General features: G+C 37.4%; 1 protein-coding gene across 11 annotated transcripts in view; it reads left to right on the top strand.

The window, feature by feature from the left end:
- Positions 1–4252: 4252 nt before the first annotated feature.
- Positions 4253–28000, top strand: part of BLNK (B cell linker) — an 87965-nt gene continuing 64217 nt past the window's right edge. For 2 of the 11 annotated variants that reach the window (XR_014948896.1, XR_014948897.1), the window contains exons 1-2: positions 8209–8363; positions 12191–12253. Coding sequence is in view for 8 of the 11 variants with exons in the window: in XM_085555198.1 (XP_085411324.1) it covers positions 4779–4926; positions 7551–7642; positions 12191–12253 (303 nt within the window). In the remaining 3 variants the exon portion in view is untranslated. Of the gene's footprint in view, positions 4927–7550; positions 7643–8208; positions 8364–12190; positions 12254–28000 lie in introns of those variants that run through there. The other 9 variants (XM_015867181.3, XM_015867180.3, XM_085555197.1 and 6 more) reach the window with 7 other exon arrangements.

Below are 28000 nucleotides of genomic sequence, written 5' to 3'. Positions count from 1 at the left end.
TGAGAGATCATGTAATATATACAAATATATATATTTAGAACATTTATCAGAACACTGCCAGAGTGCAAACAATCCCATAGCTACTATCCACTGGGGAATTAGGCAAAAACCTCCAAAGATCCCTTCACAAAAGTTAAGCCTCAATAGCAATATTCCCATAGGTCATTCAATAAATCGTTTCTAATACAATTTTTTTTCCTAATGCATTTTTAATCTCCTTTGAGATCTTAAGAGAGAACCTAGAAAACTGTTGTCTACATGTGCATTTAAGGATGCAAAAGAATCTAACAAGGCTTCAGAGGGTAAACTCAATTCAAGGAGTTAACTTGATTTTGCTTTCCAAGTTTTCAAACAATAAAATAATTTGTTTTTCAAAACAAATGGGTCTTAAAGAATCTGGCTACTTTCTGAAGCAGGGAGGCTTATTCCTGCCAAGTTTCCTCCTGCTGTTATGCTCTAAACACCTACAAAATACACTCTTCACCTTTAAATTATTCTATTGCTATGAAACTATCTAATAACAGCAAGAAATTTTATATAAAATGCTATCTTTCCACCTTGTTCTTTTTAATATTGCATTTGAACAGTCTACTGTTTTAGGATGAGTGCTCTCAAACTACACACAGTTGCATGGAAAGATATTAAGAATATTCTAGAATTGGAGTTAATAGTAGGAGTTAACTGGAGAGTTTGATCTTACCCTTAACAGGAATGGTGCAGTTTGCCCTACTTTCATTTCAAAAAAGGCTCTTGACAAGAACCTATGTGCACTCTCTGGAATACAGATAGGGAACCTGAAGGTGATTAATCTGAGAGAAACTCCCTTAGGAAGTACTGCATCCCTTCTGGCCCAGCTCTCCTGCTGTTCTGCTCTTGCAGAGTGCTGACTCAGGCTTTCACAAACCATGAAAGAGTCAGTGAGAGGAAAGAGCTCATTGCAATATATCTGTGGTGAGAATAGGAAACATTATCTTGAGCTTGGTCAATCCAGAGTGGAATCTCCACTGACTCCTTTTCCATGCAAAGCAGTTCTCAGCACTTTAGTTTTCCAGCATTCCAATTTAAGCACTGCTTGGGCCTGCATTTCTATATTAAGATTTGCTCAGTGGAAAAAAAAAAAAAAAAAAAAAAAGAGGAAAAAAACAAAGGTTTTAATCAAAAATTTTTTGTACAAGATCTCAAAACTATTTGGTTGTTATCTCTAAAAAGTTACTGAGATTCCTTTAAAAACAGAAACAAAAACATGGCTCTAGAAACTAGATGTAAGCCCTTTGCAAATTGCCAGGAGAAATACAAAAGCTGACAAGTCATGTAACACTGATGGCATCATCTCACTGCTGTGATAAGGAGCACTAGCACATGAAGGGATTCGGTACTCACTTTATATGATAAAATTACTCCTTTGCCTTTAAGTCAAACTAAACTAAGGTCAGTTATCCATATCAAAAGATAGGAGGAGTGATGAACTACAGTTAATAGTGACTGTTTTACAAACACATTAAATGATCTGCCATCACTGATAAACAATGGGCCACTCTGTTTCATGTTGCTGGTACAGGTATAAAGGGCTGGTGTATTCCCCAAGATCTGCTCTTACATTTATGCCAGTCACACCTTCAGCACATTAAATGATTTAATAATGAATTAAGGCACAGCTAACTAAAAGGTAGGAATTGCCAGAGAATTCAATTGTTTGCTGTAGTCTGCCAATAATGGAAAGGTACAAAAATCACAAACAGAAATAACACTGGAAACAACATGGCAAATGAGGTGTAGGATGTTGTTCAGAACGCAAAAACTGCAGAAGATTAAATGCGTTTGTTTCATCTGATTTGTAACTTCTTCTGACCTCAGAAGATAATCACATTATTGTCAAATCTCACTGCTCTGAAGGTCAGTGTTGAAGTTTTAATCAGCCTGACATTTATTGGGGGAAGGGGGGGGAGAGTTAATGTTTAAGTTCTCATTTCATTTATTTTTAATAACAAAGGAATGAGCTCATGAAGGTTACGCATAAACAACTCCCACTGACTTTTCATAAACTGCTTGAATCAAAATAGAGTTCAATTTATCAGGAATGCAGGTAACATTATCAAAATCCTATTCACATCATGCATCCAATCAAGCTTTGAAAACAGGCACAGATTTCTGAGGTAGTGCTGCTTCTGAGGCACTTTCAAAAACATAACACTAGTATATAAAAAATAGCACTAGTTGGCAAAACCTATATTCACTTCTCCTCACATCATATGGCTTAGAACATAGAGAACTGAGTCACTCACCACTTAAAAAAAAAAAAAAAAAGCTTCTATTCCCATTGGGATGCAGTTTCATGTCTTGTAAAGCTCAGTCTCCCTATCACCTCCAGTCTCATTTTGCAGTCCTTCCCCTCTGAAGTTGTATGCTGAATGGAAGATATATCCCATTCACAAGAGAAGCAATTCTATTTTCCTTGAGGTAACTTAAATTTCTTCTTACTATAGTGTCCTAAAAATAACTGACAGTTACAACTCCAGAGCCTATTGTCAGTGAAGTTTTTCTGGTTTGTGCTTCTAACAGCTCAGTGACCTCAATCCTAATTCACTGTGGAAAGCAACATAACTGCTATTTGTTACCCGGGTGTATGAAAATATCAAAAGCTGTTCCAAATACTACCATGCATAGAAGGTGTAAAATGGAAGCTTGTGCAAGTGTCTGCATCTGGGAAGCAGATGCAACATAAAATAAAACACTGGCTCTTATACTAACTTCGTGGCAAGTCATCAATGCATACAGGGTCAACCGTTTGTTGAGATCTTCCATTGTAAAGCACCATGCAATGATACATTAGTATGCTCACTGGGAGTTCAAGTATTAATTTAACATTCTTTTTCCATTTATCTGCTATCAAGCAGTGAAAGATCTACATATATCAAGGTACAAACCTCAAATAAATCAACAGTATTCAAGAATTCTGTATACTAACAAAATGCATTAAAAAACAGTTTAAAATAAGCATCAGCTTCAGCTTTATAAATATAAGCTGCCTGGGTATATTATTTAAATAATAAGACACTAACATGATTTTGTATTTTTGTTTTGAAAGTTACTCACTAGATTTTAATGCTTATAAATGCTGCTAGATGGAAATATGTTCACACATAATTTCCTATATTTTATCAGAATAGTCAACACACAGACAAATTTCCAAGTAGGACGTGTTCTATAATGAAATCTTATAAAATGTAAAGGCAAACAATACAAGCCAGACTGTGATCCTAGATGAGTCGACAGCGAAGCTGCCAAGGTGTTCAAACAAATACAATTATAAAAAGTGTTGCAGTTGAACTGAGAAGAACACTGCATACTTGGGAAGAGTTTCACAACCAATCACTATGGCATCAATAGCAGCCTTCAGAAAAAAAAAAAAAAAATCAAAGGGAATTTCTAGTGAACAGTGTCACTTTTGTAGCAGGCTGGGTTTTTACTACTGCTATATTTTATTGTACTAGTTAAAAACATGAATTTCCAAAAAGATGAAGAAACCTAGCTGTAATATTCTGGTTACAAATACACAGACATGGGAATAGGTGCAGTCTGTTTAGAATAACAGTTAAATCTGATGCTAAATTCAAAGAGAAGGTCAAACCAACAATCATAGTTTTAGAAGTATACACAATAACACAAAGCACAGCTGTCCATTAGACAATGACCTTCATGTCATACATCCACCCTGAGCTACAAAGGAACCAAAAGAAAAATAAGCATTTGTTAATAATTATTATTCAGATGAAATAGCAGGGAATTCATACCAGGAACAGGTTAAAAATCAAGTGAAATTTAAAAAAAAAAATTAAAAAATTTAAGATTTTTTTTTTAAGAATAACAGAAGTATTTTAAAAGTGGCAGGTTTCAAATCATTGTACAAAAACAGCCTCCTTGATACTGCAGTGGTATTAACCATTCTTAGAAAAGTCTGCGGGGTTTGCTTTTCTTGGTTGTCATCAAGCTCCAAGATAGGCTGCACCACTGCATCTGGGAACCCCTTTCAAGCAGGATCCCATAGGAATTTGTTCCGTCTTTAGCTGTATTCAGTCTTTTGTCAATTACATGGATGTTTTAGTAATGAGGACACTTCTAAAGTACACTGAGACAGAAGCAGTTGCAGCATGATTAAGAACAGTATCCTGGGAGCAGTAAATCCACCCTAACTTTCAATTGAGATGGAGCCAAACTGAAAAGAATGCTGAGAATGAAAAGGCTAAGCAAGTTTATAAATTAAAGTACTGCTTAGGAAGGAACGTTGAAGAAACTGTGTTTGTTTCCTCAGGAAAGAGAGGAGAACCAAGTCCAGTCCCATCTGATACTTGGACAGAAAATATTATTACTATTGATGGGCGCTTGTCTTGCAGCCTCTTGTCTAGCATAGAATATGAGTATGTCCTCCTTCTCTGCCACCTAAAAATGTGATGGAGCTGCTCTTACCCTACAACCTCACAAACAGAAAAAGGAGATCACCCAAATGATTTCTAGGACTGAATCCTAATTATACTAGTCCTAATTATATTTGATCCTGCCTCTCAACTGAAGCCCTAACTGGATCTCCTGAGGTTTTTTCCAGACCCTATGATTTCTGTCAATTCTGTTATTTTATCAGACAAAACTGATCAGCAACATTTTATCACACTTCTAGGCAGATAGCTGTAAATAGACCTTTATCTGCCAGCTGTGAACTTGCTCAGTCTATGATAATATTCTAGCTTTTCACTTTAAGAATATGTTCCTCCCACCCACCACAAATGTCAAGCCTGTCCATCACATTAATAAAAACAAAAAACATATGGGAGCATTTAAGGGAGAAGAGCAGGCATGAGAAACTGCTTCTTCAACTTATTTGGAATCAACTCCAACATGTATTCCTGACAGAAGAAGAATGCAGATTGTATGGTAAGTCATATTCCTCTCATTATTCTTGTATAAATATATCAGTGATAGTGGTTTCTATTTTATACAAATTACTATACCACTGAGCTAAGATTTTTCTCAAGTATATTTTCCTGAGAGCAGCTTTCCAGTAAAATAAGTTGCATGCAACTGCTACAAGCTTTTTCCAAAGCAGATCTTCACTTTGAAAGTTCTGAACTAAGCTTAACACATTTAGTGCTTATGTTCTTGAAAAAGCATAGCTGTATTTAGCAAGAAACACCAGTGGTATGATCTAAGAAACAGTTTCTATACTGCTTATTAGCAATTTCTATAAAACTGCAAGTTGAGAACTCATTTTATGAAACTCCAAGGAGCTGCAGAACTATAAAAACATTCCTCTTTTGTGGCTAACACATTCCAGACTAAAGGAAAAAGAAAGTCTTCAGCTTACAAAAAAATGTATACTGTAACACTGCATTAACTCTGCTTTTTGTAGGAGTTATGTACGAGAATGACTTTACGTTGAATGGTCAAATTATGAGGTGTTTAAAATGTGTTAATTAACTAAGATTCCCCTAGAATGTTATGCTTCCCAAGAGATAGCAAGACAGAGATCTGTATTAGATGTCATTTCCACTGAGGGCTTCAGAAAAAGATAAAAATTTCTTAATGTAGAAAAATCAAAGTATTGACATAAAATGTTAATGTCTCCAATTAGACACAAGCTTAAAATAGCAAACTACACTCTGCACACATAACCAAAACCTTTTTTTATGTCAGCTAGTGTCCATGCCAGATTGAGTACTCAGCACTGAGTGAACTTGATCTGCCCAGAGTTGGTCTTGCTTTTCAGTCAGGTTTCTACAGTTTGCATGAAAGCTACATACAGACAGGGTCCTGGCCACTTCAAAAGAAACTGCATGGCTATCCTTTAGCTGGTGAAATCTGAAAGCCAAGGTATCCCCATCACAGCCTTCACAGACAGTATGTGTTCATGTGCACATATTTACTTAGATGGCTGTGAAATTTGGTATGCTGCATAAGGTAATGTGAGAGCACTAAAGAGAATTAGTAAAAAGATACAGAGTTCTCCATATTCTTGAAGTAATCCCCATGGAGGTAGTGGAAAGCAAGTGGAAGCTAATGATAACATTCTCCATTTCCATTGTATGCACTTGAGGAAAGAAAACTACAGCACTGATCAAACTAATGCTAAGTGTCATCATCAGAGAATAGCTACAGATTCTCAGATGAGCATCTCCATATCCCTGCTTCTTTTAAGTTTTTATTGCTGACATTGTTTTTAATTGGATTGAAACACAAATGGCAAAATATTTCTGGCAAGCTGTAGTCTTAGCGTTTCAGCCATCTCTGCTACAGCTCCTGTGGGACCCCAAAGCTGTGCACAACTCTCCCAAATAGATGTCCCTCTCACCCAGAGAGAGGAGAACTGCAGAATTACTAGCCTCAGGAGAGTACTAACCTGAAAGCCCAGAATATATAGTCCTGGCAGTATCAATAAAAGCAATGGCAGGAGAATTAGCCAAATATCACAATTTCAGGGTTCAGAGCAATAAGAAAGAAGTAGGGTTGGGAAGAGAGTTGGATGTGGCAGGGTGTGTGAGCTGACAGGACAGGGCTTCAGCTCACACTGCAGACTGGGATATAGCATATGCGCAAAGCAGTGGTTGATCACAGGAGATAATTAACATCTACCCATGTGCCAAGATTTCTGAAAATGCTACTGGAATACTGAGCCATAGTACAGATGAGAGCAGGTACTGCTAGCAGCATGCACTGAATTGCAGCATCCTCTTTACTCTTAAAATCCATATTTAGCCTGCCTCTAAGATATTCTGAACTAGAACTACATACTCAGAAACCAAACTGTTCTGTGGACATAACATGGCTGCACTTCACTTTACTCATGTTTTGCACCTGATACCATCTTATCTTGTTTCCCCCAAACAACCATTAAACCTTTAATTCACAAGTCTCCCACGCAGCTGCTCCCTACCTCCTCTGGACATGAAGGCCCTGCTACTGATACAGCCACTTCTGCACTGAAATTCAGCAGGCAAAATCTCTGAAGGGGATGGCCCTGCACACCATGGAAGAAAGCATTGCTACCTCCCATCAGCCAGGGCAACATCAACACCCTGGAACCACTCACAAGCAAAACACTATAAAATGCAATTTAACTTCTCTTACACAGTGTACACAGTAAGGCACTTGTACTTTCTATTCTCTGGAGACAAAGTTTAAGATGCAATGGTGATCTATCTTAATTCCGCATTTCTGAAATTCCAGCTGCTGGGTTTTTACCAAATTCAACGTTCTATAAAGACACAGGGCAGGAAAGAGTTAAGAGCATTCAGTGGCAACTAATGACCCACTGAAATCCATCTTAACCTTTGAATATGTACCCAAAATCCATTTTGCAAAGGGAAATAAAACACAAATAATAATTGGAAAGCAGAAAATAATATTCCTTGCTCTCCAGTCTTTTATTTGTCCTCTTCAGGTGACTCATATCTGCTGAGGAAAATAACCTGAGTTTGTTTCAGCAGCTGCACCTTTGCAATTGTATTGCCTAATCTATAAAGTAATGTCTGTCAAAATTTTTCACTTTGCTCCCATTTTAGATTATGAACTCTGCCCCTCCTCTTTAAGAGCTGCTTGTGCTGCTGCTCCACAACTGGAAGTGCAGCTGGTGCAGAGAGAAGGAGGCAGAGAAGTGCTGCCAGTTGGGCAGGAATTCAGCTCCTGGAGGTGGCAGGGCTGGGCTAGTTTCAGACCATTCATTGCATATTGATACAAATTTATAGTGCCCAGGCTTGAGACAAATAATTGAGTTATATAACGTGGCAATATAGATGCAAACTTTGAGTAACTAAGCTCTGTTTTTCCCATGTAAACAACACAGAACAGTGTGCCAAAATACACAAGCCAAATGCAGTCTGAAAGCACATTTGAGCTATTGTACTAAGAAATCCAAGGTAGGTGAGGCATAGCTATCATTAATAATACTTTCTGCAACAGACATGAAAAACCGTTTCAATATTTAAATCCATAAACGTGCTGACGACTCAAATATTTTACATGTTTAAACTCAGCAGAATTTGCTTACCCAATTTCAGAAATAACTGATATTTGCATATGCTGATAATATGCAACATAGCTTTCTCATACTGAGAAGTTATTCATTTTTTAGGAAGTTGATACTTCCTAAAATGCTCTTTAAAGGCGTTCACTTTAAGTGAGCAAACAGGAAAAAAAGTTGCAGAAAGGACTTCCTCTTAGGATTTCTACAGCAGCTCAAAGACCAGTGAAGCAGCTCAGTGTTATTCGCACAGATCAAGCCTCCCTCTCTGGATAGCAACATGGCCACAAAACTGCCATCTCAAGAGGAATGTGAGGGCTGGACAGCTTTTCAAGTTGCAGACCTCCTAAGACAGGTACAGAATGTCAATGTAACACTTACAGTTCAGTCTATATTCAGCTAGCAGAAAGTCTTACCAGATACTGTATACAGAATCTTATCCTAAACATAAACTAGTCAGCAATTGCAATCCATGAGAACTTACCACGATTTTCTTGGTGCTCTCCTATTTTTTTTAATAGAAACCTAATCTGTGGCAGAAGCTTTTAAATATGATCTCCTGTGTGGCCAGCCATACTAATATGCTTGCTCACAGCAATATCTCTTAGGGTACAAGAGGTATTTCATACCCGTGTTTATATATAGAGAATAAAAAGCCAGTTAAGTGAAGATGAGCATGGGTCTTAGATTTCAATTTTACTTTAAAAACTGCAGCTTGTGAGTAAGAATTCGACTCGTCTTTTCTTCTCAGTGCATATATAGCTACTGTAGCTGTTAGATGTTTCCTTAAGGTAGTTTGGCCTTTTTCTTCAGTCTTTCCTTTGTCTACTTGTAGCTTTTCTACCTATACAATGTCTATTCCAATGTACACAAAACAACCTGAGTTGCAGTAAATATTTCAAGATTGTCTCTATTTAATACTATGACTCAGCTTTGAGATTTCTACATATAATTGTACAATCTGCCCATTGACAACATCTTGATAAATTCCATCTCCTTTTATTTTTATTTATTTATTTTTAAGGAAATTTCTCTATGTAGCTGGAGTTCATCCTACTCCTAACTGCAGAAGTACCAATCTTTGCAATGCTTGCTTCACTCAGAATGCTTACTAGGCTCTCATCCTTCTCATCTGAAGGAGCACGCAACATCTATTGAGGGTTCAAAAAATTGGTTCCACTTCTAACCACAAAAGAAAATAGGACGAAGTTTAAAATGTTCATGTATTTATCTTTACACATTTTCCTTGTGCATAAATGCATATTCTTATGCATGTACAACTTTTAAAAATAAAAAAGTTGCCTGATGCAGATGGACCACAAGTGGGTCACAGTCCCCACACTGAGAAAGCAGACTTGTTACATGGAATTGATTCATAACATACAATAACGTGACAACTCTTGAACTTATTACTGTGAACGGTTAGTTGGAGAATTAGCTCAAGGCTTTGCAGCTTAAAGGAAATCAGACTAATTAAAAGATGATACAGTAATTCTAATTACCAAGACAGAAAATTAATAACAATTGTTTAACAGATCATAGCCTCACAAGGAAATGCCAGCATGCACAGCGTAGTTGCTGATTTGTTAGGTGGAAGACTTAAAACCCTCCTCTTCTACCTTTATGAAAATCTATTAATTCACACCACAAATTAATGCAGACAAGTGATCCTGTCATCCTGCAGCATAGCCAACAGTGGGTGCTTGGCTGCTCTGCATACCAAGGACCAGTGCTGGGAGCTCATACAGTGCCTCCAGCACCCATCCCCAGGAGATGCAGTGCCACTGCCCCCACAGCCACTGCCACAGGGCTGCTAGAGACTTCCCCAGAGATCAGCTATACACATACATAAGCCCTAAAATCATGCTGCTCAGGTTGTAGGACCAAGCACTTGGAATTGAAGAATGCCATAAATGGGACTACCTCTACAATCTGAGCTTGCTCCATTTTACATATTCATGATAACCTGCAACCACTTCTGCGTGCACTATCTTATCCATTCAGGAAAAAATCTGCCTCTATCAGTGCAGAGAAACCTGTATGTTTTGTGCACTACCCTGGGCCGTTACTGATACTGTAAAGAAAGCAGGGCAAGGGCTTGCTGAAAAAGAGGGAACAAATTAATGGTGACAAGTTAATTTTGCCTTGAAACGTAAGATTCTGTCAGTGCTCTACACAGTATTTTTACCTGAATCCATGCAAGTCACACAGCAGGGTGCAGGGATGGTAGGAGAACAAAACACATATCCTGAGTGTTTGAGTTGAAACTCCAGACTCCAATTTGCAGCAGTAGTGAGACCTGAACTGCATCAACAGTGGGAGCTCTGCACAGAAGCTAAAAATTAAATACATACACATATACCTTAGATCTTGACTAGCTTTAATTAGATGTCCTAAACCACTGAATTCTGTGAGGGCTGTTCCAAAAGTAATGCTTCTTATTTCATTAAGTTAGCTCATAACAGATGCTCGCAGATGTTGGTGGTATAACAGTACATTTTGACCTTTCCTACCAACATTCCATTACATTTTATTGCTGTGTGACAGAAGGCAGCAGAGAGGCAGTCTGTCAAAATGGCATCAGACATGGTAGCACACATGAAATAAAGGTGTGCCATTGAATTCCTCCAGGCAAAAAAAAAATACATATATATATCACCCATTGACCATTACTAAAAGTTTATGGAGACCAAACAGTGAATATGAGCACAGCGAGGCTGTGGGCTGTGCATTTCATCAGTGGTGATAGCAACAGTGGATCACCTTTTTTGTGTAGATTTTTTTCGAACATGTCACTCAGGCTCTTGCTCATCACTGGTGAAAATGCAAAGTATATGGTGATGGGCATGGTAAAAAAAAAAAAATTCATCTCAGGAGGTGATCAAAGAAAACACAGCGGGTTAATATTTCTGAAGCATTTGGACAATTAAGTGATTTCTGTATAACAGCTCAAAACAAAACTACTCCAGGTTCAGAGAAAGTTTTGAATACTCATCTGTATATGTATATAAAATGAGCAGTGAGCACTGGACAGAACATAATGCACTGAACATCAGTTTCATTACTGTCACATCCTATGTCTGATGCTGAGGTTATAGATTAAATGAATGAAAATGATAGTGAAAACTTGCTAGACAAATGCACATACTTTTTCCCTTTGTCTTGCATCTATGCTATAACGGCAACTACAGATATTCAATGTTACGCATAGACTGTATCTATTTTGTGTCCATTTGCTATGTGGCCTAGTCCTTCTCCTCAGTACAGGAGGAATTACTTTAGAAAATATACATGAATATTTATATGAGTATAACCTATTTTCACTACTGTTCTCTGTTAGTGTCTGAGTTAGTCATTACTGTCACAAAATTTGCAGTTATAGTATAGGAAACAGACACCAAGAACTGATACATATGTGACAATTATGACAATTTTTACCCATTATTTATACTCCATGATGAACAGATTTCCAGCTTAAATACTGTTTACCCAATTACAACAAATGATAGTTTAAACCATTACAGGCCCAATTCTCCAAAAACCTGAATACTGTCTCTAAGCTTAAAAAAAATTAAAAAGAGACCATGTTACAGAAGAAAGATTCTGTTTCTGAACCAATTTTTTTTCCAGGCAGCGCTCATCTTGCCCAGTCTTCTTCTCCTGGTACATGTACAGTTGTTGGTTGCAGGCATATAACAGGAGAGGTCACTCTCTCTAACAGCCTGTTTCCAGCAGTCAGAGTATAACCATTTCCTCAGATTACAGTTACTTATAGGATATGTCATAGAATCATAGAATCCTCTTGTCATAACCAATCTTTTTCACCTGTGTGTAATTTTGTCCTTTTCCTATCCTACTGCAATTAAATTTCCATCTTGTATTTTTGTTGGGCTCTTCATTCTATTTGTTACATTTTCTGCTCCTTAATTTCATCTCCTCTACTGCATTCATTATTTCATCAGACCTTACCCCTTTCTTCCAAAGAAAGAGATAATACTATGCCTTATCTTTTCTAATATGGAAGTCACTACCTATTCCTAAGCATTGCTATTATACTTCCCAGTATTCTTAATTATCCATACCAAATATTTCTGCAGCTGCAAGTATTTGAGTGTGGAAATATTAATCAACATCTTCATAAATGTCAGGTTTAACAATCAACTCTACTTTTTCTTACCTCAGTTTGGAATGCCTGAATCTGCTGTGCTTGTAGAAAAACTGGGTATGGATGGATCTCATTTCTTGGTAAGCATATATTTTATAAGAGGTACCAGTCAAACGTGTTTCAAGTAAGGCTTGTATTCCTTGCAGTGCCAAGCATTACTCTGACATTTTCATTCTACATATGCACTTCTTCATGAATTGGTCTAACTTCCCATTTTGATATGTTGATTTATTTCCCTGATTGGAGCACTGTAAATTCCAGCCACCGTTTCCTTCCCTCCAGAGCACATGTATCCTCTCTGTATTCACACCCATGTTCTACTGTAGCCAGGAATATCATGTATGAAATAGGACTTCCAGGATTGGTGGATTTTGTTGTTTGGTTGTTTCTTAGTGTTTTTAAGAAAAATATATTTTAAAGCCATTGCTTATCTTCAGAATTTCCCTAAAACTTGTATGATTACTAGTACACAATCCCACAAATTTTCCATGAGAAGTGTAGAAAATTCTGGGAATCTCTGAAAAATTCTGACAGCCTCTTTTGTCGAGTTCTGTTATTGTGGGGTTTTTTGTTTGCTTTTTGTTGTTGTTGGTTTTGGTTTTTTTGCATGACTGTGGTTCTATTGATTTCAACTAATATGTAGATAGAGGAATAGAATAACTCTTGACCTTGGGCAATTCCTCTGCACTAACTGCATTTGAGTAGCTTCTGAAGTAAAATAATCTTAAGACCTATTTTAATGAAAAAAATAATTGTTACAATAAGAGATATAATCTTTACTTGGCACTTTAGTTCTTAACAAAGCTGTTTGCTGGAAGCACCTGAAAGTGTTTGTGTTAACAGAGGATCCCTTCCTGTAAAGTGATTAATTAGACCACAATTACTTAGCAGCATGCAGGTTTACTTTAATACTTCATGGCCACAGAATAAAATAGAGTTTTCTAACAGTTTATGCTAGGCTGACAAAGCTGCCCAATATAGGCTGGATTCTGTCCCTTTCATGTTTTATAAATCAAACTACAAAAGATGCCACAGTCACAGAAATTCTACTGCTGGAGAAAGAAAGAGGTTGAAGCTGAATGGATTGGCTCTTCGTGCCTGCTTCAAGTAGCAATGTGCAGCAGAGTGAAAAAGGATGTGAGAAATATTTTCAGACATTAGTGGTAAACTAATAAAGTACAAGTGAAAAAAGCAAGAGGAACCATGGCAGGTCTGTGGTGATGATGTGTGAAAAAATTTTTTTTAAAAAGCAATATGATTAAAATGAAAGCATTTTCTAGTATGCTTTTCTAACTGCATTCTCAAACACATCTTTAAGGGCTATTTTGCATCACAGAAACCATATCAATGTGCATGATACAATGAGAACATTGATTTCTGAAGGCATTGTGCAAAAAATGAAGTAGGGCACACACCTGTAGTAACACTCCTACAGATTTCATATCTTTTTTCATTGAATTATTCAGAAGCTTTGTCAACATGATGAATCTGTAATAAGTTTGAAATAATTAAATACAGCAATACTAAAAAAAAAATAAAATCAACCTGTTTTGGTATCAATTATAGCATTATCTGAGTAATTGCAAGATGCAGTTCACCTATGCACAAGCTACTATGTAAACTAACTTATAAATAATTAAACAAATGGCCCACTTATTTCAAGCTCCTATTTTACAAGAAAATTAAAACACTCCAGGAATGAGAAGTTCTTCCTCTATTACACAGTGTCTAATTTAGAATGTACCCCCTTAGCAAATCACCCTTGATAACTTCTCCTGTGATGGAAAAAACTATTAATGTTAAGGATTTGAGAGATCCGGTGGAGGAGCTTTTCCTAAGAAAAGGAACATTCCTTTTGACTGAAAACAACAATCTAATATCCAGCCCCCGATTTAGATAATGCTGACCGTGCCACCCCTACAGGCAGAACACCAATTGCAGCAGTTAGCAAGATACTTGAGCCCACTCCCTCCCGGGCATGGGCACTAGGCCCCACTAACATATAAATGAGTGTCTGGAGTACCTGCTTCACAAGAATGCATACTCTGCTTTGTTAACACTAGAATGATGTTCCTTACATTTTCAGATAAATGAAAGATGTAGGTAAGTAGGGGCTCTGCAGCCTCCAGACAGAGGAGGTTGCCTACGCCTTCTCACATTAATGATCACAGTTCAGTTTCTTTCTCACCTGGCTTAAACAGTGCCTGTATAATAATACAAGTACACACAATCCTGGTATTCTGTGACACAACATATAATAGCATAACAAGTTTGATATGGTACATACTATAACCACATATACTAAAAAGCTGCATTTCTATTCTATCCACTTAAAATGTGATTTCTTTATCTACTGGTTTGTCAGCAGAGGCTAGAAATCCAAAATACTGAAGTCCTCAATATTTTATTTTATTTGTTTTAACCTTTGGCGGGTGCCTTAGGTTTTGCATCTCACTTTACCATTCAGTTTCAAGTGCCATATGATTTACTTCACTACACTCCACAACATCTTAATAGATGTCCAGTACTACCTTTGAACACTGAGCTAAAGTCACTGGAAAATAGCTGGTCATCAGTGGAGACTAGACAGAAAAGTACACAGAAAAGTAGAAAGTACTTCAACAAGCCTGATACCATCTTCTAGTTAGGAGTTACAGGTTTACCTACATAAATTCATTACTTTTAATAAGCAAATACAAGCTTGCCTCTGTACGTGTACATAGAAACTCTATGAAGACAGATGGATCTCTTATGATGTACATACAACACTGCTGTGCATCTACATAACATTAGATGGATGTTAAGATGAGGCCTGATTTTAGTATAAGCATTACTGAAAACTCTGTCTAGATTAGCAGATGAATAAAGAAACTCAGTGGTGCTTCCCATGTGAGTTGAGTGAACTTCGCCCTCTACATTTAGAGAAGGACAATTTTCTACTTTACCTATGCACAGTCTGAAAAAGACCTTCTGCCTTATGTATTGCTACAGAAAGCAAATCAGAGAGCCGGCACAGGCTGGAGACAGTCTGACACCAGAAGCTCTTCACAAGCCTTGTACAAGCCCTTGTTCCCTCAGCCTCCCCCAGACCACCTGTTTTTCCCTGCCATGATATCAATACCTGAAGCCCATGCAGAGAAAACTTTTTGCACCCGTGAGGGATGCTCAAATCAAAGCTGCAATTCCCCTCCAGTGAAGACCCCTTGGTAGGCCTTGTTGGAACCACCAGCACACCAGACATGCTTGTTTCCTGTGTGGCTTCAGCACAAACAACTATCATTTCAATTTTTATCCAAAGAAAAGATACTACCAGAAGTTTAAGAAATGCTGCAGGAGATAATCATCATAGAATCAGAACAGCTTGGGTTGGAAAGGACTTTAAAGATCATCTCATTCCAAGCACCCTCCCTGCTGTAGGCATGGACACCTCCCTCTAGACCAGGTTGCTCTAAGCCCTATCCAGCCTGGCCTTGAATGCTTCTGAGGAGGGAGCATCCACAGGCCACACTGGGCAGCCTGTTTGTGTTTCGCCATCCTCTGATGCTTACCATACAACTAACACAAAATGTCTGAGGGGGATATCTCACACAACATGTACTTCATGCCAAATGCAAAATAGCAGTTTATTCAACAGTGAATCAAAAGAGTTCATTAATACTAATGTCTTTTTGAAGTTTAAGACATTCAAACCGAAAACATGCAGGTACCATAGCCACACAGTATTTAGTAAGTTGGTCACAACATCTTAAATCCATTATTCCTGGTTTCAGAACAGAAATAACCAATACCCATATGATCAAGGTTGCAGGGAGGGAATGTTTTGGAGTCTTTCTCTGAGTGGTTAAAACAGAATTGCTTCATAGCAATATTACATTCTGTTTTATAAACATACTGGGTACCAGGCAGATCTTCTATATGGAACAGAATTGCATGCATTTTATAAAAGTTTAGAAGTAATAACTCTTCCTTTGCTCATCTGTAGAATCTAAAAACACAGAAGGGTGGTATATTAGCTCTGAAATGTACTGTGCAGTTTCATTTTCTTTTTTTATCTATAGTACTCTGCATGTGATGGCTATTCAGTATGCAGGTCACATCTGAATGATGCTAATCTCGTCCCAGTGTGCAAATCAGCATTTAGCCACAGCTGCATTGCACAGAGCATATTATATTCTCTCTTGCTTTTTTAATGTCTGAATTTGCTACACTGTACTCTGCTTTTCTGTTCTAAGAGTAGATTGCTTGTTTGAAGTTGTCTTTTAATTCAGGTTTTAATTTCCATTGACAGACCAAAAAGGATATAAAAAACAGTGAATTCTGAGTTGAACTTCAGAACACAAATAGGTCAATTGTATTACACAGATTGCTTATAGAAATCTGCTAAGTCTCAAACATAAAATCAGTATTTGACCATTTTTCTAAACAACTTTTATGTATTTCTCCTCTATTTTGCTGTTTCAAAATACGTATCAGATCACATGGAACACAAGCACCTTGGAGAAAACCAGTCCTATTTCCATCGCTAGTGGTTTTCTTGAGTAATACCTAAAGAAGGGAACTTGCATTTTCCTGCGGTAGATTTCTGCCTCTCTGCCAGTGCAAAAAACTGCCAGAGCAAAAAACTGCCAGGGCTTTCCACATTTGGCTCACTGAGGCTGTACTTTCACATTCATTTGTGTCAGATGTTACTGAGAAAAGGCAAGAATTGTCTCACTCGGATGCTCTCCCATCCCCACAGTACAGAAACAGCAGACAGAAAAGCGCATGCATGCAGGTCCTCTGCTGGTACACAAACCCTGTAAGGTCCCTGAGGACCTGAACTACTTCCCAAATTCAGCTAAGAGGGTGTTTCCCAGTACTGGGAGTGGCATTTTAGCAGCATGAGGTAGGGGCAGATGAAAGCTGAGGTCTGGTTTTGTTAGCTGTCAGGAAAGCTCTAAGCTGCATCAGGCTCTGTTCAGTCGGATCTGACACACAGCCCTACATACTCTGTTTCAGAAATAAAGTTTGGACCACAAATATCCTGAGGAAAACAACACCTTATAGAGTCCTACATAAACAAGAAACTGGCTAATTTATTATTAAATCAGCTGCAATAGGCCAAGAAACTCTTTACCATGTTTTCCCCACACATCAGTCAAGAATAGAAATTCTCCTATGAGTGAGGTCCAGAGAAACATGATGACAGAAGTTACAGCTACCAGTAAGTAATGCTCTCGTGACAGCTAAATGCTGCAATTCTATTACCAGTGGGATATATTGGTAAACCACTCATCTCAGAAAACCAGAAAAAGCTTTCACACAATCACACAAAACTTCAGTACTGATATTTTGAGGGGCCCATTTTTTTTTCCTGTACAAGTAGAAGTGGTCTTCACAATCTTATCCTGCCTTCAGCAAGCACACAAGTTTCCCCGACCAAAATCAGCAATTGCTCTCCATAGGAAAGTGACAGTACAAAAATAAGTATTTCCAGCCAAAAAACACACATATACATCATACAATTGCATTAAATTACTTATCATTGTGCATTATTTCTACTCCACTAACATTAATTTCTCCTATTCACATTTACCTACATCTGACATATTTTCCCTCTCCTTTCCCCAACACACTTTGTTAGGGTGAGTTCCTGTATCCTCCCATTATCACAGCCTTCTTTTGGGTACTTTCTACCCCCCCCCCCCCCCCCCCCCAGTGCTTTCCTTCTTGTCAGCTTCAAGCCAGCCTCTTCCTTTCATTTTCTCCACACTTAGTTCCTTGTCTATGAAAAGACATTACTCCTGGCTGATTAATTTGCAGTCCTCGAGGCCTTCCTCATTGCCATTCCCTCCCTAGCTGTAGAGGTTCCCCAGATGCAGTGAGCCAGCTTGGATATGAAAAGTATACTTTCAGAAATGACTTCATTTCAGGTACTCTTGCAGGCGCTGGGCTCACAGAGTCAGTGAGGAGCCTAGAAGCTGGTAGGAGCCAGGCTCATTCAGACCTTGAACTCTTCTGCACTAAGATGAGCAATCTTGGCATCTCTCCCCATAGCAAGTCCCTTATGGACTCAAAACACTTAAAACAAAGCTGTTCGAAATTAAAGTTTCTCAGGGTAGATGGAAACTGAAAATAGTTTCTCCTCCAGGGAGATGGATGGAAAGCATTAAAACAGAGGGCAAAGGGTATAACAGAGAGCAAATGAGCACAGTCTTTGCCCCTCAGCCATTCTTGCAGACAGCAACAGTGGAGCTACCTATGAGTGCAGGGAGGGCAGCAACAGCTTTCTGGGTCACTCTGAGCATCCTCCATCCTAAGTAAGAGGGGGGTATTGGGTCAGCTTTTAGCTGCTTCTACCCAAATAGGGAACAGTGCCTAAAATGATAGAAGCAGAGCATAGACAGGAGCTGAATGTAAAAACAGATAACTAAATAGAAACTTAGAGTGACCTTAAAGCAATCTTAAGATTAGGGCTAAAAGGGAGACATTTTACAGCCTGTCACTTCCGCTGCCTGTCAGTCATCTTTTTAGGTAATAATGTACAAGAACAATATCTATTCATATTTCTTCAACAAAGCAGAAGGCATCTGTAAAGTAAAAATATCCATATTCTTCAAAAAATGGAAAAAACAAAAGGTATGTAGATTTTCTCAGACATATCTACAGTCAGTAAACCATGACACCAAAAGTTGTGCAACTTTATCTGGTTAGAGAACACAAGTTAATTTAGCAATCAATTCATTAATTCATTACACTAAGGTAACGTTAGTAAATAGGCGAATAAAACTGTCCAATGCCATAACCTATCAGTGCAATCCTGTAGTAAAAATCCTGAGTCAGTGCAAATGTATTCAGTTTAGGGCTGGCTCCCTACCTTTTTCTGTGACAGAATCATATTTCTATTAATAATCCAAATGCTGCTGCCAAAAGTGATTTGAGCATAAATTTGTTTGTTTTATTCAGTGGCTGCAAATGATGGGAAGTGCTTCTCTGCTTTCTAGTTTTTAATTCTCTGGCATACAACAACCCAATCAAATTCTATATGTCAAATTATTCATAATTATATTAAAATATAGATTAAAGGAATACCTTTTGATCCAGAATTCTTTGTTCTTAAAGTTTACTGATAATTTTAATCAGTTTTTAATAATATCCTTCAAGTCTTGTGGACCTCTCAAATTCAAGGAGCATAAAAAAAGAAGTGGAAATTTAAGCTATTGTGTCACAATGTTTCCGACACTGACTTTCTAAGCTCTGAACTAAACAACAGAAAAACTCCACACAGTCTCAATATTTCCGGTTTTGAACTTCCCATTTCTAGTTTATTCAAATATTCCAGTTATATAAATGCACCCCTTTTAAGAAGAGAACATCTAAGGAAATTGTCTTTAGAGATCTCTTGTGATTTGAAGAATCTTCATTTTGGCTGCTTTTGTACTGCTCCCTTCCTGCAAATTGGGAGATTTTTTTTTTTTTTTTTTATTTTTTACAGTTCTTGCAAGTTGGAACTTAATAACACTAATGCAGATTTTTTAAAAATCTGCCCAGAAACTATAATCACTCTCCCACTGTCAAATACCAGCTGCTAAGCATTTCAGAAGACTTCAGTAGAAGTCTTTAGTACTTCTACTTTCCAATTAACAGTTTCCTGTACAGGGCTATAAATTCCTATTTCTCTTCTCTCTATTTTATGCTTTAAGAAGCAGATGAATGTGGAAAAGAGACACTAAAATTAGAAGTTCCATTTTTCTTTGTCTTCTGTTCAAGGCTCTGATCTTACAAAAACAAAAAAAAACAAACAAAAAAACAAAAAAACAAAACAAAACAAAAAAACATCAGGTGGCAGAAGCACATTGTAAGTTACAGAATGATTATTAAATGAATTAATTATAGGTTTCAGTGAGTCCTACAGGAGGTCAGCAAAGTCACCCAAGCCAAGAAGACAGCAGGTCTCAATACTTTTCTCATTGATAGTATTTATACCAATGAGTCTTTTGAACCACACAACTACTGAACAGTTATGTCTAGTGTTATGCCTGTTTGCCTGGATGTCATTCAGGCCACACAGCATTGCCTGATTGCAGCTTGCAGAAACACTAGAAGCAGCAGCATTTTATGTTTCTCTACTAACCAGGAACTAAAGTGAAACAGCTGGTAATAATTTCCTAATGATACAGACTTAGATAAAGCCAAGGTTATAAAATGGGTACTCCATCTTTCTTGCCAAGAGTGGAAGAAAAAGCTCAGGAATTGAAATTCTGCAGGAGAACTTGGTATTTAAAAGGAAAAAAGATGAGTTTTAAAGAAGAGTGAGAGACCTCAACTAATTGAAGGGAAGAGTATCAACCAACTTGCAGTAGTGTTTCCTATGGCAAATAGAGCTTCCTATCCCAAATGACCAAAAGATTACAGACTTTTTAAAAGTCTCTTTTGCTCATATAGTATATCTACAGCAACTTCAATGCCGCATATGCCAGCTCTATGAAAGGGTGTTGCATCAAAACCTGCAGGAGCAAGAGCACTGAAGGAAAAGCTGAAAATAAGTCTGTAGGTCACTGAGGTATCAAGACAAGAAGGGAAAGCTTAAGACCAGATGATTTTACTGCCCTTACTTCTATATGAAAGTTAAAGGAACTGCAAGGAACTTGTGTTCATTTTTGGTCCAATTTCTTTTGAGGATTTTTTATTATTAGAAATTCTAATATTTGGAAAATTTAATAATTGGAAAATTTAAACTCTCAACTGGACAGTTTCCCTGGGAAGAACTTCTTAAAAGAATAAAAACAAATGCTGAGTATTTTGTAATCCTGTAATGGAAAAGCAGCAGAAAGAACATTAAAATAAAAACACAGATCTCACAAAGGAGGCTGAACTCAACTCTGGTTCCCTGACACCATGAAAATGAAAAGAAATTGAGCAGTAGTCAAAGTAGAAGCAACATCAACCCAGCTGAACCAGGCGTTCATTAGGCACTGTACTGACTTAAGCATCTTCTTGGGGTTTGGGGGACCATGGTACTCTTAGCCTGGAAGATATTTCTGGAGGTTTCTGGGAAAATGCCTCTTCCTGCAGCAAGACTAAGGCCAATTGATTTTCTATAATTTTTATTTTTTTTTTTAAATTCCTTTGAGGAAAGATGAACAAGATTAAAAATCAGTTTCATGATGGAGCTTTTCTAAGACTGGGCCAGTCGTATGGCTCTATTCTGGTTTGAAAAGAGCAATACATGATTCAACCTAAAACAAGGATATCCTAAGAGAAGCAGAGAGAATGGGAATCATTGGGGCCAGAGTAGGAATACTCTAAATAGGGTTTATTTTCTGTAGGTACTATCAAATTCAGTATTTAACTTTGCATCCAAAGAAATTTTTAAAATAGGCACAGAATTCTCACCATTTAGCAAGATACTGTTAGTATCCATGAGGCATGCTGTAGAACACTTTCATTTCTGTGCTTTGCTTTCTATTTCCTTCCCAGTTCCTGTGTGACTGGGCTTTTTGGCTCAACATATTGCCCCTTGCTACTTGGATATAATCTACATTTTTAAAACATGCCATTGCCTACTTCCTTTTTGACACTGTCCTTGAAAAGCATAAGATTAATCACTATTAAAAGTACTAATGGCTTCGCACATACCCTGAGTTTGTCTGCTCTGACAATAGCAGAAACACTTGATTTTGCATTAAACTTACTTAAAAGTCCTGATGTACTAAAAACATCCACTGTGTTTAACCACTTGAATGTGACTGTATTTTTTGAAACAAACAAACAACCAAACAGATAGCAAATTACAAATGTGTATTTGATATTCTTAGCTGACAAACTATTACCCTTTCATTGCAGTGCAAGGAATATGTTAGTACTTGCCCCAAGCCCCTAGTTTTCTATGAAGAGGGGAGAAAGCAATACTTCATTTTCACATTAAATTGTCTGGCTAGTATATAAAAAGCAGATCAGAGAACTTCTGTACGTACCAACACTATGTTGTGAGAGAGGGAGGCTCTTCACAGCTTTCCAAAAAATAAAAATTACATAAAAATAAATTAAAAAAACCTAACCACTTCAGCCTGATAATACACAGATAATCTGAAAAATACCTGTGGAAACATTAACACTGAATTTCAAAGAGACATCAGGAAGAAAAGTAAATAAAAATCTGTTAGCATAAAGGCATTCCCAGTTATAACAGAGGGCTTTTAGGGTTATAGCCTGTACACTTCCCTAAATGAAAGTCCTCTGCTAACAACCCTTCAATCTTTGTTAAACCTCTGCTATGCATTATTTATGGCATTATCACTTCTTTTTCCCTGTCCAACTAGATGCTCTTAAACTTTATAGCTACATTTTCTGTTTTGTCTTCAAGTATATTTATGATTATACCCACAAAGATGTTCAGGAATGTGAGAAACTGGAAGCCTTGTCAAACAGGTCATTGAAGACCCTTGATAATTTCCTGTGATAACCCAAAGCATCACACTGGCTCCAAACAGGAGAAATATTCTTTCGGCAGCACAGGTAAAATGGACATAAACTGGTATTTACATACAATAGCTGTATTTTCACAAATTAGCATAGAAAATGGTTCTGAGGAAAAGAAATTCTTAAACATGGTTTTGTATTTGCCAAGCTTCAGTTTGATATTCATAAAATGTTGGGTATGAATTTGAATCAGCTAAAGCCACTTTTGTTAAGCTCAGTGGTACCCAAATCTACAAACTCTCATTAAAAGTGGGGCCAATCCAGAGGTCAACCACCATCCCACCACTCACCTCTGAACACATACCTGCCCACATAAATATACAGATTCACCCTCACACACACAGCAGTGGGAAGCAGTGTTCGCTTTCCAAATACATAGCAACATGTAATGCCTCTTTTACTTGACAGGTGATGCAATATAAGAAAACAAAATAGAAATAAAAACTACTAGTTACCTTCATCTGTTTATACTGTATAAATACATCACATAGATGAGTGATTAGTCTCACATGAAAAGGAGTTTGAGAGTACTAAGGGACAAGATAGTTGACTTCTTTACATAATGCTTTATTTTCTTTTAAAGTAGAAACATGATACTGCTGTTCACCTTTATGAAGGAGGTGCACACCATTGTTGATTATTTTAATAATTTATAAGGAGTCACCTTAACTGAATTTTGGTTAAGCCTACCTGCCTGAAATTTAAAATGAATTTGTTCCCCATCAACAGTACTGAGGAAAAGTAAGCTAATATAAAATACAAATATAACAGTTGTTCTGTGGCCATTTTGATTCATTAAAAAATTAAAATAAAGCACAATTAAAAAATTTTAATAAAGCACAACTTTTCAAAAGCATTTTAACATTTTAATTGTACCAGAAGTAGAGACAAGTGTTTTTGTCCTATAATTAATTGAGAAAAATCATTGCTAGTATTTATAGTTGCTAAATTCAATGTGAAAAGCCAGACTGATTGTTGGTATTTATAATATTTACTGAAGCATGAAGAAAACTCATGTAATCAAAATTGACTGTTTTTATCCAATTTGGTGGTTTAATGTTTGTTGTTTTTTTGTTTTTCTGTTTGTTTTAAATGTACCTTGGATTCACATTGCTACAATACTTAATAGCAAAGTTTATAACACTATGTTGTATTATTTTACAATATCTAATAACTAATACATAATACATAATCATTGTCTATTAGTGTCTCTGGAGATTCATGATCATTCAGAGCATAGCACATGATTTTGTGTTAGAGCTCAATGCTTATCCAAATTCTAGTTTGCTTTTGTGTTGACAATAGCATATGACAGTTACTCTGCACTACAAGTTGTCCTAAAATCCGGATTGAAGTTTTTAAATGGCAAAAGCAAAAAAATATTTACTCTAAGTTATATTTCTATATTAGTCAACAGTAGAGGGGTGAGAAAGGGAGAGCAAAGTCAACAAGTCAACTAGTGATAACTTTTACTTACAAAGCAATCACTTCCATATATAATACCCCTGGGAGACTATTTTAAGACGTGCTTGTAACCAGTCTATTTTGTCCCAGCATAAACGCCACCACTCATTTTAAGGAACTATCATAATGACAGAATTATAGAACGGATTGCAAATATGTGCATCATATTCCTGGAATTAATTTATTCTTGAAGCTGTGTGAATCTTAGATGCTCAGATGTGAAAGCATACTTCCATGCACAGCTTTGACCTCTACTCTTGCTCTTTGCCCATTAATGTGTCTCAGCTGGTTTGTCTTTCAACATTCAAAAAAACTTGCAGTAGTTTTCAAATCTCAACTTTTCACAAAGAAAAAATGTTTCTTTTCCTTTCTACTCGCACATTAAATTTTGCACAAGATTGATACAAAGGTATACTGCTTCAAATGGTCAGATGGTAATCTGACTAAAATTTAAATGTCAGGTCATTGCCTTGTAAAGAATATTTTTTACATATTTTACATAAGTATTCCACTTCTTTCACTGCAAAAACCACAGTTCCTAACCACTTTAACTTGGCCAGTTAGTCAATAGAATTAAATAGGTAGAAATAGATTGTTGGATTACATTTTGCTCTAAAGGAGATATGTGTGTGATTACACATATTGGAACAGTAATTTCAGTACTTTTAAAAAACTTTTAAAATCACCATCAACAAATAAGTTGCTTCAAGAAAGAAACAAAAATATTTTCCTATTAATTCCAAAACATCATCTAATGTCACTCAAGCAGTGCAGAACATACTAAGAGTAGAGTCATATACTTCCAATACTAACACACTTCAAGAACTTCAGGTGTAGAGATGGCCATCACTGTCTGACGTAAAGTGTCAAAGAGAAAAGACTGATATTCACATTTCTAAAGATTCACAGTGTTGAAAGGGAAGAGGAAGAAGCAAATACTGGGGGCCCCAGGACCTCGATAAGTAAATAAAGCCTGTGTATTAAGATCAAGCAGCAATATGGAAGTAGAGAAGACACAGATACCATGTTTATTCTACCAAGAAAATCTGTACACAAACTTATATGGAACCTAATGTGTGTCTGAATCCAAAAGTAGATCTCAATTTTTTCTTCTGAAATGCAACTAATAGTTTAGCACGTACCAAATAAGTATACCAATTCATTTGCCAGTGACATAGACTGTTAAATTTCCACAGAACAGAAGAAATAAGAAACTTTAAAGTACTTTTTCCCTTGCTTCTAACTGGCATTATCTATCTAGTTCATAATATCCAATGAAAAAGGAAGTCAAAATTCAGTTACTCTTCACCTTTGTAGCTGTCCCCACAACAATCCATCATCCAGAAGCATCATTAGCATCAGACGTGGTGCACTGATATGAAACATTGTTTACTGCATTGGAGTAGAGAAGGTTTTAATTAAACCACTGAAGTACACTAACATATCTAATGACATTACAGAAAGTCATCAGGGATACAACATGTACAAGAGCATTATATTTACAAGCTGTCTTTCAGATTTCCACACTAAGAAAAAAAAATAAAGGTGTTGCTTACATCAAAGTCCTTAACCCCTTTGTAGCCAAGTACTTCAAGAAAGTTTCCATAGCTCTGCGGTAAGCATGGGTTAATACTGCAGTATTTGTCTTCAGTTTTGCCCCTTCAAGAGGTGGCTGTCATCTGTTGGAGCTGCTATTGCCATAACACACTCAACAGCACTCACCACATCATCACAGAGAAGGAAAGGGGGTTGCCACTCCACAACAGACGTCTTCCAACAAACACTCACTCCTTAGAAGTCTATACCTAAACTCCCCATGCTGTCACCCAGTTCAGTCAAAGTGTGAAGCTTCTCTGTAGACACCTACGAGCATTTTTTTTCTCCAGTGGCAGAAATAGTTTTTTCAGATTGAACCAGTGCCACAGGATTTAAGAAGTATTGTCGGAGGGTCTGTTCAAAATTGTCATGAATGTAGAGTTATTTTAGCAGTCTAGGTCTGGTATGTAAGCCTTACATACCAGCAGTGGATTTCATTCTAAAAATGACAGTGTAATACTGCTGTTTATCTACATTACCACAATTGTGTTTGGTGCTCCTTCTCAAACTTGCAATGAATTGCAGTGACATTAAAGTCTGTCTTTGTGCAAAGTTATTATATCTACTGTTGAAACACAGCAGTCATGGTGTTGCTAATGGACACAGTAATTATTCATTATTATAACGCTCCTTACTGTGACTGAGTCGGCAAGGCTGAAGAAAGTTAGCTGTTATTTTTCAAGATACCTATGCATACACAACATTTTTGTTACTGTATGAACTGAAGATATATCTATAACCACTGTGATTATTAAAATGAAGCTACGCAAAGGAACTAAAACACTGCACTCAGAGTGTAAGATACTACCAAAGGAATTATAGCAAATCTATCCTGCTACCTAGGGATGCATGCTCAAAGCTAAAATGCTTCCTAGATTTGTGAATGAACATATGAAATTGTTAGCTCAGTGTGAAAGAACAGGCAGCTTATGATGTGGCTTATTTCCAAAGAAAGTGGCCAGCCATGGGAATATTTACAGCTGCCAAAGTCACTGTTCAGTTTCCAATTGAGCAAGGACATTCATTTCTTATATTAATATTAGCTACTTCTGGTTCTCTTCATCAAACTTTCTGTGCTTACAACTACACATATGGTCGGTCTTGATCTTTCAAGGCTATTCTCACACAAATGTTTTGTTTCCATGCTGGCTGTTGCAGTTTTAAGATTGCTGACTGCCTCTACTGCATTTGCACTGAGTGGTGACATGAGTCCCACAGTTTCTGTAGAGTCTTCTCAAGCTCAGCTGCTTCCCAGCACTTCTTTAATAATCATTACTTGTGTCCAGATGCAGGAAAGCAGAAGGCAGCTGCTCTTGCAGGCAGTGTCAGCTGGGAGCACTTCTGTTCAGTTCCCAGGCCCTTAGCCAGCAGGGGCAAGTTGAAGGCTCAAAGCTCCAACACTTTGTGGGATTCTCCAGGATTGATCCCATTGCCTCCAACTGGCCAAGAGACCTGTGCAGTCTCCACAGTCAATTATTTGTCCTGTACAGCAGCCTTTAAGTAGGATTATGACTTAACTTTCCCTAGTAACAAGGGTCCTTGCCGGTCTCACCTATCAGTGACCTGAGAATTGATTTCTGCTGTACTATTTCCTGTTTTCATTTTCATCCTCCCTTGTGAAAGCGTGATGGAAACTCTTAATCCCAGAGAAGAGAGAGGTCTTGTTCTGTTCACTACACTATGAAATATTTTCCACTGAGCCTCTGCCATCTTCACAGGATAGCACACTTTTTTTAGATCAATATTCAGATACTGAAAAGCGTCACCACCACACCCAGTTCAGCTCATCTTCCTTCATTTACTCAGTAAGCAAATTAGATTAATTAAAGCAATAGTCTCATAACTGGTTACAGGGCAGTGCTTCCCATTCCACCTTTCCTATGCTTCCCCACACCCAAGAGGACAACTTCTCCTCTAGGGTTACTTTTCAGCCACACTACTTCCCTAATTCAGTTTATCACAACTGCTGGTGACAGCATAGGGGAAATAGAGGAAGCAGCATGCAGAGAACTTCTCTAAGAGGTTCTAATGACTGAGAACACAGCTTCAGTGCCTGATTTCACAGAAACCAAGATAGCTGAAGGTACTGTGCCAGGGCTGGGTCTTCCCAATGACAGTTTTCTTATTTACCCTCTCACCTCCCTCCCCAACCAGAAGCTGTGTGCCCTGCTTCTTGAAACATCCCAGCTCACTAGCATTTTGACTAAGACAAAAAGCATTCCTCAGGACAATAATTCCTAGAGCTGGCCAAAAATGAAACTTCTCAATTTCAATATTTCCCCCTTTTGCTCATTTAGAATGAGTGC

Source organism: Coturnix japonica, chromosome 8 (genome assembly GCF_054131305.1).
Source record: "Coturnix japonica strain WE chromosome 8, WE-NBRP24, whole genome shotgun sequence".
In the NCBI taxonomy this organism is placed as follows: domain Eukaryota; kingdom Metazoa; phylum Chordata; class Aves; order Galliformes; family Phasianidae; genus Coturnix; species Coturnix japonica.
The sequence above is the reverse complement of the archived record's forward strand: the minus strand, read 5'-3'. Positions and strand labels throughout refer to the sequence as shown.